We start from the raw sequence: 17,116 nt of genomic DNA on the forward strand, positions 1-17,116 counted from the left end.
TTATCTATACTGAGGTCACAATGACTTCTTACACAGCTCTTTCTCACCCGTCTCACACAATCCTCGCTTCTACAAATCTCGCGTTATCAGGGTTATCAGGGTCACAGCTAGCTTGACTCTTGCTAACAAAGACTGTCTCTTGCTAACGAAGCCTGACTCTTGCTAACAACCATCATGCATTGCAGTTCCCTTCTACGAAGCCTGACTCTTGCTAACAACCATCATGCATTGCAGTTCCCTTCTGTCAGTTCTTTTCTCTGCTTCCACAACCCCCCCCTTTTGTACTTCTAGTACAACAAACATTCTCAAATCTCTATTTGCATCAAGTCCTGGACTTCAGATTCTAAATTAGATGCTTCAACCTTAGGGGTTTTGATTGGATGCAATGATAATGCATGATTAGCATGAACATGAAAGGTATTACTATTATTACGGCTTTTACAACAACAATAACCTAATCCTAAACTAACTAATAACAATACAAGCAATAACATTCCCATAGCAATACTATAATGGGGTTGTTGTACAGCCTTTGTCATAAAGCACAATACATCATATTTAGTACATAAGGTAGATACTCTATAAGCAGTGTGAAAGGCATACTTTTCTACTTGATATACATTTTGAAGCATGTGAATTTGCCCTTGTACCTCAGAGATTTTCTGAATCTCAGGTAACAATGAAAGCAAATTTTGAAATCTATCAGATAGTAAGCTAGTCCAATTAAAGGGTATCTGGAACCTAAGGGCTACTTGAAAAACTCTATCTGCAGGCCAGTAAATGATATGATTGCCTGCAGTGGTAGTGAGATTAAAATGTATGTCTTGTGATATGGTGTCATTAACATACACACAGCTATCATTAGCTTGGAAGAGTAAGTGTCCTGTCAGGGTAGTTCCTTGTCCCCTACCCTCCCAGCAAACGTAGTCATAGACAGTGACAACTTCTCCTGGCTTCAGTTTACGTGTACACTGAAGCTGTGGGGGTTCTAATGGCCAGAATGTCCACAGGTTACCTAACCCCATCCAAATGTCAGGTGTAATCCTAGGAGCACTAACTAAGAATCGATTGGGCATACCAGGTGGTCTAATTTCCCAGATGTCTCGATGAATTACCCAATCCCATATGCATCCTCCCCATGGACCCGGCAGGATACAGTATGTGGGAGCCCACACCCCCTGTACCGGTCCATATGCTTGGAAGGAGCACTGAGAACGTCCACACTTCCACCCAGAAAGTTTCCAAGTATGTCTCCATGGCCACAGGTCAGATGGCACTCCTGACGTGTCTGTAAGGGCAGTGGGCCAAGCCTGGTGCTCTAGATCATTCCGAATGGCCATTAGCTGGTCATTCAAGAAATCCTGAATCTCTGAGCATGCTAGATCCCACTGCAATGCCTTCCCAGCCTCAGTGATATTCAATACCATCTCTGTCAGTAACTTCTGGGTCATAAAACTAAGGGCGGAGATAACATGTAACTCACCAACTCCAGCCTGTACCTGGGTTAGTTGTGCTCCAGAAACAAGGCCTATGGCCTTCTCTAGTTGGCCCAATTTCTCATCATTGGAATGTGTAGTACTGTTTGTATCTGGATAAGTTACAGTGGTGGTGGCAAGGGTCAAGGGACTAGTGGTGGGTGTAGTCTTTGTAGTGGCAAGGCGTTTTTGATATTTATCATCTGAAAGCCAATTAGGGAGGGCAGTGCATCCTGAAGGTACCTGTCCATAAGCACAAAGCCCTGATCCTGGAAAGAATCCACCCCACCACTGGACCCCACATTCCCAGGAATGTTCCCCACAGTTCCCTCCTTGCCAATAAACAATACTTCGTTTCTTCCACCAGGGCCAGTTCTTAATGTCTTTTGTAGTTAGAAAGTTCTGGACTTTGGTGGTTTCAGCAGAGTGAGTGTTTCTTCTTTTCTTCTTCAAAAGCAGTTGTGATTCACCATAATACCGGGGAGAGGTTACTAGCACTTCACCCTGTACTGGTGTGATTCCTGTAAAAGAATTCAAAGGCACAGTAGATCTGTCAGTGGACAAGGGAGAGGTTACTAGCACTTCACCTTGTCCTCTTTCCCTGCTGTCCAGGAGGCACAGCAGAGTTAGCAGGAGAAATAGGCTGATCAGCAGCTGGAGAATCCTCTCCAGGCGGAGGGGTCTTTTTGCAGTGCGAAGCATGGGTCCAGGTGGGCAGTCCTTGGCACTTCACAGCAGTGTTGGTAGTTAACAGGACTTGGAAAGGGCCTTTCCAGCATGGAGCCAAGGCAGTCTTTCGCTGATGGACCTTTATGTAGACCCAGTCTCCTGGTTCCAGCGAGTGGCAGGGCTGCACAGGATCCTTGGGTAGTGCTTCTTTCACCTGTGTATAGAAAGACTTAACACATTTCATTAGTGTCTGACAATACTTAAGCATTGTGTCATCCATTAAATGAATGTCCATCTGAGCTAGGGTCAGTGGGGGCGCAGTTGGTAGTCTCATCGGGCGCCCTGTCAGAATCTCATGAGGGCTGAGTCCAGTCTTTTGATTGGGAGTGGCCCTCATACTCATTAGTGCCAGAGGAAGGGCATCTGGCCACTTCAAGTTTGTTTCAGCACAAATCTTGGCCAGTTTATTTTTCAGAATTCCATTCTGGCGTTCCACTGTCCCAGCAGACTGCGGATGGTGGGGGCAGTGAAGGTTGTGTTGAGTCTGCAAAGCTGCACATAACTCTTTTACAATCTGTCCAGTAAAATGAGTTCCACGGTCACTGTTGATACTCACAGGGATGCCAAATCGTGGTACAAAATCTTTAAGCAGAAGTTTCACAACAGTCCTGGCATCTGCTTTCCTGCAGGGAAAAGCTTCAACCCAATTTGAAAATACATCCACCAAAACCAATACATATTCATAGCCACAACATTTAGACAGTTGAATAAAATCAATCTGAATATTTACAAAAGGTCCCCAAGGGGGAGGGTGAGCTGCCTGCCTAACTTTAACAGCTTTACCAATGTTATGCTGCTGACAAATCACACATTGTTGACAGTAGTGATGTGCAATGACTGGGAACCCGAATGCACACCAATCTCGGTTAACTGCAGCAACCATCCCCCCTTTGCTCACGTGAGCCATTCCGTGGTATACACGAGCAAGATAGGGCATTAGCATCTTCGGTGCAACCAGGCGACCAGCTGGGGCACGCCAAAGATGATCAGGGTGTAGAATACAGCCATTAGCACTCCATAAACGTTTCTCAGCTGCCGGTGCTGCTTCCTGGATCTTGGCCAGATCCTCAAGGGAGGCTAGTGGAGGCTGTTCAATCAAAGCACAAGTATATTCAGCCTGAGGTGCAGAAAGGGCCGCTGCTTTGGCTGCAGAGTCTGCCAAAGCATTTCCACGGGTAACTTCATCATGAGGGGTCTGGTGAGCTGTACATTTCACGACAGCTATAGCTTTGGGCAATAAAAGGGCATCTAAAAGAGCAGAGACATACAGACTGTTCTTAATAGGAGAACCAGTGGATGTAAGAAAACCTCTATACTTCCAGAGCAACCCATAATCATGTACCACTCCAAAAGCATAACGAGAGTCTGTATAGATTGTAACTGCTTGATCCTGAGCGAGAATGCAGGCTCGAGTTAAAGCTACAAGTTTGGCCACTTGAGCAGAAAACACAGAAGGAAGGAAAGCACTTTCAATAACAGCATGTGCAGAACACACAGCATAACCAGCAACCAATTTGCCCTTAGAATCTCGCGAGCACGAACCACGAACCATCTACAAAGTAAATAAGATCAGGATTTTGCAAAGGCACATCTAGTAAATCATCTCTTGGACGAGAGAGAACCGATGTCACAGACACACAGTCATGTGGGTCTCCATCTTCGGGCCCAGGCAACAAGGAGGCAGGATTTAGAACAGGGCAACGAGCCAAAGTAATATGAGATGAAGACAACAAGACAAGCTCATATTTTGTAAGACGAGAAGTGGATAGATGCTGTGTCTTAGATTTTAACAAGAGAGCAGCCACAGCATGAGGAACAGCAACAATCAAAGGAGATCCTAAGACAATAGATTCAGATACCTGAACAGCAAGAGCTGCTGCAGCTACAGCACGCAGGCAAGGGGGAAATCCAGCTGCCACAGCGTCTAGGGCAGTACTGTAATAAGCAATGGGACGGTGTTTGTCTCCGTGCCTTTGCGTTAATACAGCCAAAGCAAACCCATTACGCTCATGACAGAAAAGAGTGAATGGTTTAGCATAATCAGGAAGTCCCAGGGCTGGTGCACTGGACAGACTTTGCTTGATAGCAACAAAAGCTTGTTCAGCCTCTGGAGACCAAGGAAGAGGCTCAGGGGTACCTGACTTAGTCAGATCCTGTAAGGGTTTAATCATTGTTGCATAGCCTAAAATCCATTGTCTACAGTACCCAGTCATGCCAAGAAAAGTACGCATTTGAGAAATAGTTCCAGGCCTCTTAAAGGAACCTGGAGTGCATGTGCCACACTTCTAGTAAGATAACGGGTACTTTCCTCAGAGGGATTAGAATCAGGGGAGCTACTGGGAGGCTCAGAATCACCTCTTTGTGGTGAAGAGGAGGCTTCTCTCCCAGGGGAAGAGCGAACAATGTATGCAGCTGATACATGCGGTGGTGAAACTGGCACTGCCGGGTGAGATTCGTTAGCAGACCCAGGCTGTGCAGGGGGAGGAGGCAGCACGGGCTGCTGCTGCTGCTGAATGTTACTGAAGAAATCTAAAATATCCTCAGCAGTTTCCTCCTCACTGTCAGATCTAACTAATTGGGGATAAAGGGGAGCAGAAGGAATTGCTTGAATGGGATTAGGATACACAGGAGCTGAAGGAATCACCCTAGGGGGAAGACAGCTGGATGCCTTGCATTTAAGCTGTAAATGTTGCACTTGAGCTTTTAACTTTTCCTGGGAGTCTTTTAGACTCCGCACTCGAGACTTGTGGAGTCTCTTTGTTGCTTCCTCCCACCAACAGACAAATTGCTCCCACTGTGTAGCAGAGGCTTTTGGTGAAGCCAGAGTTTCTTTAAGGTATTTAAGTTTGTCTAAATCAAAGGTACCTTCTAGTGGACATTGTTTAGATGGATTTGCATGCGTGTAAAGATTCCAACTATCTAAATACCTGCAGGTTTTCGGGCCATAATGTACGTACATGAAATAAGCTGGGGTACCCTTAGGGGGTGAGAGGGAAGACTTAGACTGTCCCTCACCCATTTCCAATCACACACTCAAAAGGGGAAGGATGCCCTGTCCGCGCTAGCGGCTCATAAACTAAGGATCTCTCCCTACAGGGTATTCACACAGGAGTGACTAACGAGGATAGCCATGACCCCCTACACCTCCCTTCAGCAAAGAGCGTCGGCTAATCTCAGAGAGACAGCGCCGCTTACTCTGTTGCATCCAGTGAGATGGTCAGACTGTCAGTGGCTCACACGGAGAGGAAAAGGGGAGGGAAGATGGGTGCACACACTCCTAGACCCAGGTAGCCTCCTCGCCGGACGATGCCAGGCCGAGTCAACCTACATGGGTTGGATCTCCTAAAGATCCTCTAGTTACCGGGCTTGCGTTAGAGTAGTTCTGGTCACGAGCCAAAAGACTTCGCAGAGTACTCTGGGCGTCTTCCGGTAACACTCAATTCACACTGTGCGCACGCACACACACACACACACACACACACACACACACACACACACACACACACACACACACACACACTCTCTCTCTCTCTCTCTCTCTCTCTCTCTCTCTCTCTCCAACATACCAAGGCCTTATACCAGGTACTACTCCTGAGTACCTCCAGGTACTATTCCCAAGTACCTTGATGCATCACTTGAGGCGGTAAAAACCCCTCTTGAGGCAGTAACAACTCCTCAACACAGGTGCAAACCCTATGCACCTAGCATATGCTTACAGGGGGCGGCAAACAATTCCCCTATTACGCCGCTCAGCATCTGACCTTGCTGCACAGTCAATAAGTTCGGATGGCGTGAGCCCAACAGGGGCAGACGGCCCCACGGACAGTCCTCCTCCGACACCCCAATAGAGATTTCAAAAGGTCTCTTACCTCTATTGTGGCGCCATGGGGTTCGAAGGGGAACGATCCGTAGCAGCTGCCGTTGCCTCAGTGGGCGCTGCCATCCCGGACGAGCCCCCAAATTGTCGGAGAAAAACTGAGTTCTCACTATTTTGTTTAGGTACAGCAAGTCAGAAGCTTTATTATTAACTCTCACATGTGCAGAGGAGAGAGCAAGTAGGTCTCTCTCTGGTAACTAATTACAGCAAGCATTTATACCTTTCATTACAGAAATAATGAGGGACAGCTGCATTTTGTTTATACATAGGCCATCTTGATATCTCATTTCCTTACTTGTTTTGACTCTTGCCTACATACAATTAGTTTCTATACCTTATCTACACAAGGTCTTCTACACCTTATCTATACTGAGGTCACAATGACTTCTTACACAGCTCTTTCTCACCCGTCTCACACAATCCTCACACAATCCTCGCTTCTACAAATCTCGCGTTATCAGGGTTATCAGGGTCACAGCTAGCTTGACTCTTGCTAACAAAGACTGTCTCTTGCTAACGAAGCCTGACTCTTGCTAACAACCATCATGCATTGCAGTTCCCTTCTACGAAGCCTGACTCTTGCTAACAACCATCATGCATTGCAGTTCCCTTCTGTCAGTTCTTTTCTCTGCTTCCACAATACTGACAATGGTACCTCTGTTTTCTCTGTAGCTGCTGCCATTGCAGCCTTGAGCGGTTCCCCCTCCACACCTACATAATGCTTGAGGCAGATAAGAGAAAGCAGAGAACTTGGGTTGACCTGTTCAGCAAGATCATGCAAGCCAGTGCTGTATCAGATAATGAACAAAGGGCCTGGAGGATGAATATTGCAGACTATATAGAGAAGGAGAGACCAGACAAGTGCCAGGCCCAGAGGGAGATGCACGAAGACATAATGGGCCTTTTTGGGCCGCAAACACAGATGCAGCACACTCTTGAGGATCTATAGGTTCAACAATCCTGGGGTTGCCTCCCTTTGCAGTCTGTGGAGAAATGCAGTATAGCACCTCCCTACATTCCCTCTCTACATTCTATGTGGCATCAGGGGCCACATCACTAATTCTACTACTCCCCACTGGAGGCCATTAAGGACAACCACAGCTTCACATACACTGACCTGTGAGAGGCACAATTGATGTCTATATTGCTAAAATGGACATGAATGTTGCTTCCCCTTTGTTAAGCTCTGTTACATTAAAACCACAAGAAGTTTATGGATTTGCTTTTAACTTGCACAGAACTTTATGGAAGTGTTTTTTGTTACTCTTTGTTTGGAAAATAATTTCTTCATTAGTTCCCAGCATATGCTGCAGAATGGCTGGCGATACTGAAAGCACCCAGCTTCTCATGATTGTAAGCTTTGACACAACTCATAAGATCAGTGATAAACAGTGTAATAATCATAAATGTACAGCAAGCATCACAAAATTAGTAGGTATCTGTGTCACATTCATAGATGTGCGCCACACAATTCCTAAAAGCCCCCAGACTGCAGGGCCAGGTAGAGCACAGCACATCACAGTGCATTACTGTGGCTTGCTGTTAAAGTGCTCTTTCAAAGCCTCTGTATAGCTCCATGTTAAGCTCTTCTGATAGTCCTGGTGTCTGATTGTTCAAACTCAGCCGAAAGCTGCAACACCTCTGCCGTCCACTCCGGGGGCAACTTTTCCCCCTTTGCTTCACAGATGGACACAGCAGGCGGCTATAACCACTGGGATATTTTTCTCACTGAGATCAATCTTGAGAGTAAACAACGACAGCGCCCCTTCAGTCTACTGAAAGCACGTTCAGTTGTCGTCCTGCATCTGCGGAGCCAGTAGTTGAATCTTCCCTTCGTGCTGTTGAGTGGCCAGTGTACGTCTTCATGAGCCAGAGGAGCAAGGGATAGGCTGGGTCCCCCAGGATCGGTACTGGCATTTCAACATCACTGTTTATAGTAGCAAAGTGCAAACTATTCAAGTTTATACCCTAAAGTATCTTTCATTTTGCTTCTTATTTTTCCATTACACTTCCATATAATCTCCCATTTAACTGTTTTGTAACATAGGCACTTCATGAGAGAGGTGAAATGTTTTGGCCTCAAAAAATTCATGAGTTAAATTGATGAAAGTGAAAATGCTATCCATAATGAAGTTGATAAAAACCAATGGGCTTGAAGCAGTGAAGTATAAAACTGAAGATAAGTTATTGGTCAGTTTTAATTACTGGCTTTTATATGCCATTATAAACCTTCATGCTCCATCAAGTTTATGTTCCTATTGTTTACAGAATCAATCTTTGACAAATAAGAAAAAATCAATACTGTAAATACTATCCATGGAGCATAATGTTCAAACTTCACTTAGCATCTTTTTTTATTTTACATGTTTATTGCTACAGTTTATAATGACCAATGAAGTCAGCATTCCATAATAGGAAATGACCCCATATTTTTACTTAGAAAGTAAACTCTCTAGAAATTTTTTTTTAAATGTAACTTTTGCCCTTTGACTGAAGCAGTAACAATTTATGAAATTTGGAGTCATGTTTTCCCAATCACTTCGCTAAATTCCACAGAATAAAATTCCTTTAAAATCTGCACATCTCCTTTTTGAGCGGGGCATGCCTTGACAAGTAGGGAAGCCTGCCCACCAACTTCCTGCCAGAAGCTTCTGCCTCTTCAGGCAATACATATGGCCGCTCAGGATGTCCTTTTTTTTTTTTTTTTTTTTTCCTCTCTCCTTTAATTCTTTGTGAAGAACCCAAAAATAAATATTTTCTTTGCACCTTCTTCCTGCTTTTCTCCATTTCCTCCCCACCCCTTACAGCCTGCATTCTTTTCTGGCTGTTTTTGCTCTCTGAGCAAAGTGTTGCTCCTGGAGCAGCTGCAGCAAGGGTAATCAAAAGGGGAAGTGCTTCACCCTGCGCTTAAGACAAGGGGCCCCTACCAACTCCTACAAAGGCACCAAATGCCTATTTTGCAGGTGGAGCTCCTTAACTCACAAATGGAGGATCAGGCAGAGCTGCACCTTTCAGAGAAGAGAAATTGGTAAGACATTTTTGTGTGTCCAATATCAAGAGAATTATTAAAGCCCTTCTAGATGTGACGACCACCTTGATGTAATGTGATGGCTGGTTGTCTTGAAGTTACAAATGGACTGAAACAGTGGGTTTCAGAAATATAAACTTCTCACATTCTTCCAAATGGGGGTTGTCTGACTTAGGGTCTTTATCCTCTCTGCAGTTGTATGAATGCAATTTGCCTCAAGTCAGTGTAGGTTTGCAGGTGCCTAGAAGAATGACTTTAGATCAAGTAACCCAATTTCTGCTGTGGCTCTGTCTTGAACCACGTTGTTCTGTCAGATTGCTGAGAACTAATCTTCATGCTCCCTATTACTGGCTCTCTCCTAAGTCTCAACAGCTCATGCTTCGCTTAGCCCAACAGAGGCTTTTGGAGAAGATTAGAGGGACATTGTCAATTTAAAGAATGAGTTAAAGGGATGCTGTCAGGTAAAATGTTTAAACTAATTTCAGAAACTTTGTTTTGAATTTTTTTTCTAAAAAACCTTTTGAAATGTTTTAAAAATGGAATTTCTTCTCTTCTGCTGCTGTTTAAGGGTGTATTTCAGGGAGGCAGACTAGGCAATCTTAAGAGTAATAAAACAACGTTAAGGCACTCGCCTATCTATCTTAGCTCTGGACACATGCTTCCTTCCCTGCTGTTTCAGCAACAACATTGGTCGGCATTATGCCTCAGCATCCAAATTCCTCCCTTTAACCTATTGAAAAGTCACAGAATGACTCTCATATTGCCCGCAAGGCCCATGCATAGATCTGGGAGAAAAAAGGATCAGTGTCTCCCAAGCCTCAAGGTTTCAGTCACTCCTCAGTTCTGTGTAGGAGTTGAGTGACGGATGCTCACCAACCAGCTCTGCCAGCCTATCCTGGGGAAAGGAGACACCATCCTGTTCCCAAACCAGAAACTGCAACAACTCTGCAGCTGTTACTGGCAAACTCCATATTTGGAGGGAAGAGTGGATATGTGAGCTCCCTTCAGAGCACTGCGTTAGAGTAATGTCATGCTAGTGCATGGGAATAGGAAGTACTGGTTGAGTAACAGAAGTGGAAGAGCTATGTGCAAGGTACTATCAAATATGTAAATTAACTGAAAACAATTGTTTCCTGTGTTGCTTTCAGTAATAGTAGTGTGGTGTGTTTGTGGGGTTTTTTTTTTTTTTTTTTTTTTTTTTTGCTTATTACTATGCTATTTTCAGATAGGCAGTTCTCTCTGCTGTTGAAGTGTGAGACCCATGCAAAAAAGGAAAACTGTACATAGGAAATTATGGCCTAAACATGACATTTTGTCGAATGCTAAAAAAAGGAAGAAATTTTTTTTCTCTATTCTTTCATTTGTAGTAATGTTAGGTGCTAACATGTAATAATAGGTTAAAAATAATTGGCAGATTTATTGTCTCTCAAATAGATTTAATTCCTACTGCTATATTCCTTCTTCTGATTTTAGCCTGCACATCTTGCTTCTGCACTGCAGAGTCTATACCATCTCATATAGCAATTTTTTGTCTGAAGCATGGTCTACTGCAGTTCGTGGATTTGGAACAGTGCTTCAGTTATGCTGGCAGGCTAATGTCTTTATTGGCTGCATAAGGTTATCGAATATGTTTTAAAAAATAAAAACCTTTTTCACACTCTGCAGCCTTAAAGAAGGCTTGGTGCACTTTCTAATAGTTAATGCATTCTTCTAGTATTCATATATTAGTAGCTTTTTAAATATTTAACATCTCCATATGTATGCCTGTCCACACACTTGAATACATATAAGTAACATCAATGAAATCCTAAAAAATGATCTGCCAGAGACCAGCAACATTCTAATATTATTGTCCAATGTAATTGGGCTGTATTATGTTCTTGTTTATAGAGACTATGATAGAAGACCATATGAGCTGTATCAGGCAAGATAGGATGAATTAAGAATACTGGCAATCTTGAGGATTTCTTTGCCATTAATGTTTTAGTGACTTCATCGTGGTGTTAATTTGTTAATGTACCACCATTTACTTTTTGAATAAATGTTAACTTCCCAATCATTTGAATAGGATTTCTTTTCACAAGGCTTGTTGCAGTACTGTTTATACATTAACTATAAGAATTGCTTTATATTTAGCTGACTTTCAAATGTACATGTCTTATCTTTTTGAAGTGTACTCCAAGCATCAAAGCAGACTTCCCCCTCACCTATCCTACCCTGAGCATCGGGGACATGTTCTCCATCCTCAAGATAGCAAAAATTAGGTTCGGTTCAAGTGGGGTCGTAAGGTAATCACATGCATCCTTCCTCCTGAACTGCCTTTTTTCCTTCCTTGTGTGTAAATAGTTGAAATTCAGCACACTCCTTTGGCCAAAACGGCAGTTTCTTCTGAACTACACCTCTTTAAAGGAGGCCTGGAGCTAGGGGGGAAAAAATGCATCAGTCTCAACTTTCACACCCTTGGAACCCAAGTCTCTCCCTGATGCTCCAGCCCAAAGCCAACACATGGAGCAGCATTTGTTTCCTTTTCTTTGAAGAATTCTTCCTTTTCCCCTCTATTACATGCCATAGGAATGTAAGAATTGCCATGCTGAGGACAGACCAATGGATCTTCAGGTCCCAGTTTCCTGCTTCCAGCAGTGGTCCGTGCATGTGCCTTCAAAGAGAGGCTTAAAAATCTTATTATGCACCTCACTAGCACAGTGATGTACCTTGTCATGTTTTCTCTATCCCCCCTCCTATTGTCTTTCTCTAGTACTCTTGTGTGTATTGTGAGCTACAGAGTGAAACTTGTGAAAAGTTACTAGAATTAATAGAGCATGGTAATAGTGGGTAACTTACAGGGTACACTAAGATGTGTTTTTTCCTTAGAAAAGAAACTATTCTTAAAGTTCTGACTTCACCAGTAGATTTGCTTGAGGTTACAACTGTTTCTCTGATAGTTCAGTTTTCAATGTTGATCTAATTCTCTTCAGACCAGTTAAACCAAATATTGTTCAAAGTTGAAAGAGGGAGTGGGAAACAGGCTGAAAAAATCTAGTCATACTGCAAAAAGACCTTCTCAGTAATATAGTGTAAAAAATCTATAAATATATCTTCTTTTTTAAAAGATGAAATTAAATTCACAGTAAATATTCATGCAATATTATATTTTGAGATTAACACCCACACATCACTAAAAATTTTCCCTAGAAAATTCCCTCTTTTACTCATGTAGTATTATTTACTGTATATTATGGTAATTGGATTCCATATTGTGTGTAATGTCTACCTAGCTTAACTCCATTTTTAACCTTGTGTGTTTTATAGTCCATTATCTTTAAACAAAGTCCAAACACAGGTTTGATTCATTTAAAACCAAAACTTTTATATTTATATATTTATAAGCCAAAGATAAGTTTCCAACCTTTTCAAAATATACATCTGTTCTTTGGAACAATCTTCATCCATATGAATTACTTAATTCAAATCAACAAAGACCCTATACTTGAGGTCTTATTCCTTATTTGGCATTAATTATGTTGATTCCTAGTTCTTTGTACTCTCATAATGAATAATACTTATGTATAATCAGTAAATTGCAAAACAAATACTGAATTGTCTGTGTGCTAAATGATTACAAAATAGTAATAAGATTAAATGTCAGAACAAAATTACTGAGAGTTCCTTTATATATGGGACTTTTTTACAGTGTTAGGGAAAAACAAGACAATACGAAGCATGGTAAAGTTAAGAATCTTTAGATATCTGGGCAAGGGGTATATTCTTAACTGCTGCATATGATTTGTTATATATAAAATGCGACTTGTATCCCTAAAACTTCAGGGGAAGGGAAATGAAAAGTAGTGCCAGACAATTTTAATTTGAAAATATTTAACATTAATTTATCACCGTAGAAATTTGAAATACAATGCCAAGACATAACATGTCCTACTGTTCCTCTAATGCTTATTTCCATAACTGTTAGGTTTTTTTTTTTTTTTTTATGGTAGTGCCTATAGTATGCTAGATGCTTTCCAGGCACCCAGGAGGGGATGGTCCATGCTCAAGAAGCTCACTATCTAAGGACAGACAGAAGTTAAAGCATAGGGAACAACAGAATCTATCCTCCCTCCCACCCACCCCCCCCATACATGATAGCTAAACTCTCTGTAGATAGCAAAGTAGGTAAAGAGGTCATTGTCTTACCTTACCATGTGGTCCAGCTACTATGTCTTAACTCTAACCTGGAAGAACTACCATTAACACTTTGGGTGGGGGAGAAGTTGTCTTAATGTATTCTTTAGTCTATGGCCTCTGCTGTAACTCAGCTTGTGTGCTGGCCATTGGAGGGTAGACTTTTGGTCACTACATATTTAGTATACTACTTGTTTTCCTCCTTCTCCACTTCCTTTTAGCCTCAGTGCAGAATCTACATGTGCTTATGTTTGTGAATTGCATATCTAGCTATGAAAAGTTTCTGTTGTGTCAACTGTGTGTGTGTATAATTTTTTTTTTTTTTTTAAATAGGACGCAGGACAGAAAAGATTTGGAGCTATTTCCTGTAGTATTTGTGGAATGCTTTACACGGCATCAAATCCAGAGGATGAAACTCAACATCTGCTCTTCCACAACCAATTCATAAGTGCTGTAAAATATGTGGTAAGAGAACTTCATGTCTTTTTAAAAAGTAATAAGCTTTATTTTCCTTGCTGTACATCAAATGCAATTCAGATTACTTTTAATAAACTCTTAAAATATCACAGTAGATGATATTCATCTGTGGTAAACATTTTTTTTAAGGGAGCCTAGCACATGGTAATAAGTCACCTATAAAAATTGATTATCATGATAGCAACATTCTTGTTCAGTTTTATCCCTTCCTTGTTGTATTTCTGTATTGTTTTGTAGATAAATAGTCATTTATCACTATTTTTAAAGTTTTGTTAGATTTAGCTTTTGATATAATTGGTATTGCTACAACATCTGGCATAAGAACTAATTGGGGAGATCGTTGTCTTCTTTAGAATGCCATCCAGATGACTTATAATTCACTTTTTTTATATTGGCTATGTTAAATTAATATCAGTGATTCAGAGTTGGAATATCTTGGAACTTTGACCATAGCATTACAGTGTATTAAAACTTTAGATAATAGACTACTATTTTTAACAGTATAATTAAAATTATAACTGTACATTCCATACTCTACTCAGGCATAGTAGGTATGGTTGAGTCAACTCAAGTTTAAAACACAAGCTTGAAGTACTGTACAATTTCAGATAAGTATTTTGTAAAATCAGCTACTTTCAAAACTTGTCCGTGTCTGAAATCCAGAACAGAATCTATAAAGTCTGTTTTTTGTTTGGTTGGTTTTTTTTAATCACACATGTTACCTTCAGTACTCTACACGCAAGTAGATAAGACCTCCAGGATAACTGAACTGAGGCCACTAATCATTTCATATAGGTACCAATCAGCAATTAGACTACCATTAAATCCTGACCTGAGTTTGAATTAGTGGTCTAAAAAAGATCCATATACCATTACTAATACTTTGAAACCATCCAGTCTCTTTAAACAATTATTGCCAAATATTGAGGGCTTGTTTCATTCTTTTCTTGTTTGGGATTCAGCCAGCCAACTATCTTAGAAAATCTTTTCTGAAAAGCATTAGGCAAATTGAAGGGGATGGATAGGTAGAGATTGTGATAGAAAGCAACTGTGAATACCTGTTTTCCTACTTGTTTCAATTTGTCCATAGTAAATCCATCTATTAATCATCTGAAAGAATTTTTGGGTCTCAGATGTTCCCCAGGTTCTGTGTCTTGTCTGGTGTAGTAGAATAGTTACTGTAGCAAACAGCACAAAGTTTACTGAGGCATATCTGGTTTTGAAATGCTTTGCTTGCCTTGGTGGAAGAGCATTTTTATGGACAAATGGAAACAGGTTTGGGAATGTAACTGATATAAGAACAAATGAGGAAAGACTAAATTAAATTAAATTAAATCCTTTGAACAGCAGTTTGTAGACTAGTCTTGTAGCCATTCACCGCTGCTAGCACATTGGTGATCTATAGCTTCAGGTGGTATTGGGGGACCAGGTAGGAATTTCTGAGGAAGTGAACAAATACTTTAAAATGCTTTAAGAATGATGAGAGTTGGATCAGCTGATATGTCTAGGATAGCAAGGAAAGGAGGGCATATCTAGGATAAGACTGATATGCATGTAAGTGAAAGGGAGAAGAAACTGTCTTAAAAACAATCTGGAATAACTATTTACAATGAAAAAGTTCAAAAGCTAGAGAGTTTAAAAAAAAAAAGGCTAGAATTTTTAAATATGATGAAGACAAAGTGTTTAGAAAGGTGGCTGATGGCTGTGAAAAAGCTTTACATAAATTGCACCCAAGCATGCTATTTTTACCTGCACCTCTTAGTGAGTGAGAGCAACATCTCATCTCTCTGAACTCAGACTCTGGTTGTGGCTCCTCAAGTCATTTCTAAAGATGAATGTAGAATAACAGATACTGTGGCAACTGGGATGATGATTTTATGTAATACATTCATATAAAATAGAGTTGAAAACAAGGGAAATAATTTTGTGAATGTCTTTGAAATTTCCGCCCTTATTTTTAGTTGAAAAATGCTTAACCAAATCTATAGTTGGCCAAACAATGGGAAATTTAATCTAGAACTGAATGAATACATACTCTTCTTTCTAGTTGTTATAACCCACACTTGCATGTTACTGGCTCTTCTGTTTCCCCTCTTCCAGATCTTCACGTGGGCTTGGTGTTCTGGGTAGATTCAGTATACTATGATGATGGCCATGATAGAAACATCTATATAAAGGTGTCTTGAAAGGATTTTTTTAAATTGGCCTTTTGCCTTTTTATGCTGCTTTGATGTCTAAAGAGAGCCTGAAATGTTAGTTTTTCTGATTTCTAGAAATATCAGAAAAGTCAACTTTTGCTCATCTTAGTTTTTCTAGACGACTTCTGGAGGGAGCGATGACTCAGGGTACATATTGTCAACTGTTGCAGGTTAATGTAAGTTGACAGTATTGAAACAAACTTTCTCCAATAGTTAATCATCGAAATTAAATAGGTAGTGATCTGATTTTGTTAAAGATCTCTTCCCCCTTTTAAATTGCTCATCTTTCACACTCTTGAAAACTGATGTCATTTCATTAGTTCTCCAATCATTTTGCACATGACCCTTAAGCAGCGTTATCATTGCTCATGTGGGAGCCTGATTTAACTTGAGGGCAGTATCTCAAGACATCTTCCTCCACTGCTCAGATCCTTCATCCTGTGATGCCTCTGCATGAGACATGAGAAAATTTGTCAGACTCATTGTTAGGGAGAAAAGTAAGGCTACATTTTCTCTCTTCCTTTCCTATGTACCTTGGGATGATACTGAACATCTCTCTCAATTAAAATCTCAGAGATAGTTTGCACATTTTTTCTTTCCTATCTTGCTTGCACCTGCTGCTACCATGACGTGTCCATGAAAGTAGATAGTGTCTGATTTTTGGTTGGTAATAGTCCTATTTTTTTTAAAGAAAATATTTTCTTCCACATTCTTTGGCCAATCAGCAGATGCATGAGATGGAAGAGAATAAATTAAATCCCTTGCTGCTATCAACTAAACTCTGAAAAAATGATTCTTCTAAAATTGCTTCCTAGCTGTACTCATCTAATTTCCTTTGACAGATGTACACTGTGTCCTGAATAGCATGTAATTCCCAAGAGCACTTTAGAATTGGGCAGAACAGGCCACAGTTGAGCTACCACATGGCCACAGATGTCCTCTTACTTCCCCATGTGGTGGCTGGTTCCTTTTTATGATTAAAGATTTTTTTATTATTATTATTTATTATTATAGAACCTCTTCTTGCAATTAACTGAGACTGTTTGTTTTCATGCTGATGCTTTCTTTAGTTTGTATGAAAAGTTGTCCTCATTTAAAAGAATCTAAACTACGTTCAAAGCAAATATTTTAGTCCATCTCAAGTCTAGTTGAAGAG

General features: G+C 40.9%; 1 protein-coding gene across 5 annotated transcripts in view; it reads left to right on the forward strand.

The window, feature by feature from the left end:
• ESCO1 (establishment of sister chromatid cohesion N-acetyltransferase 1) overlaps positions 1–17,116 on the forward strand; it is a 61,526-nt gene that overhangs the window by 18,606 nt on the left and 25,804 nt on the right. For 3 of the 5 annotated variants that reach the window (XM_054017725.1, XM_054017723.1, XM_054017724.1), the window contains one exon: positions 13,619–13,750. In XM_054017725.1, the coding sequence (XP_053873700.1) occupies positions 13,619–13,750 (132 nt within the window). Of the gene's footprint in view, positions 1–11,281; positions 11,398–13,618; positions 13,751–17,116 lie in introns of all 5 variants that reach the window. The other 2 variants (XM_054017727.1, XM_054017726.1) reach the window with 1 other exon arrangement.

The sequence above is a fragment of the Malaclemys terrapin genome, chromosome 2, assembly GCF_027887155.1.
Source record: "Malaclemys terrapin pileata isolate rMalTer1 chromosome 2, rMalTer1.hap1, whole genome shotgun sequence".
NCBI lineage: Eukaryota > Metazoa > Chordata > Testudines > Emydidae > Malaclemys > Malaclemys terrapin.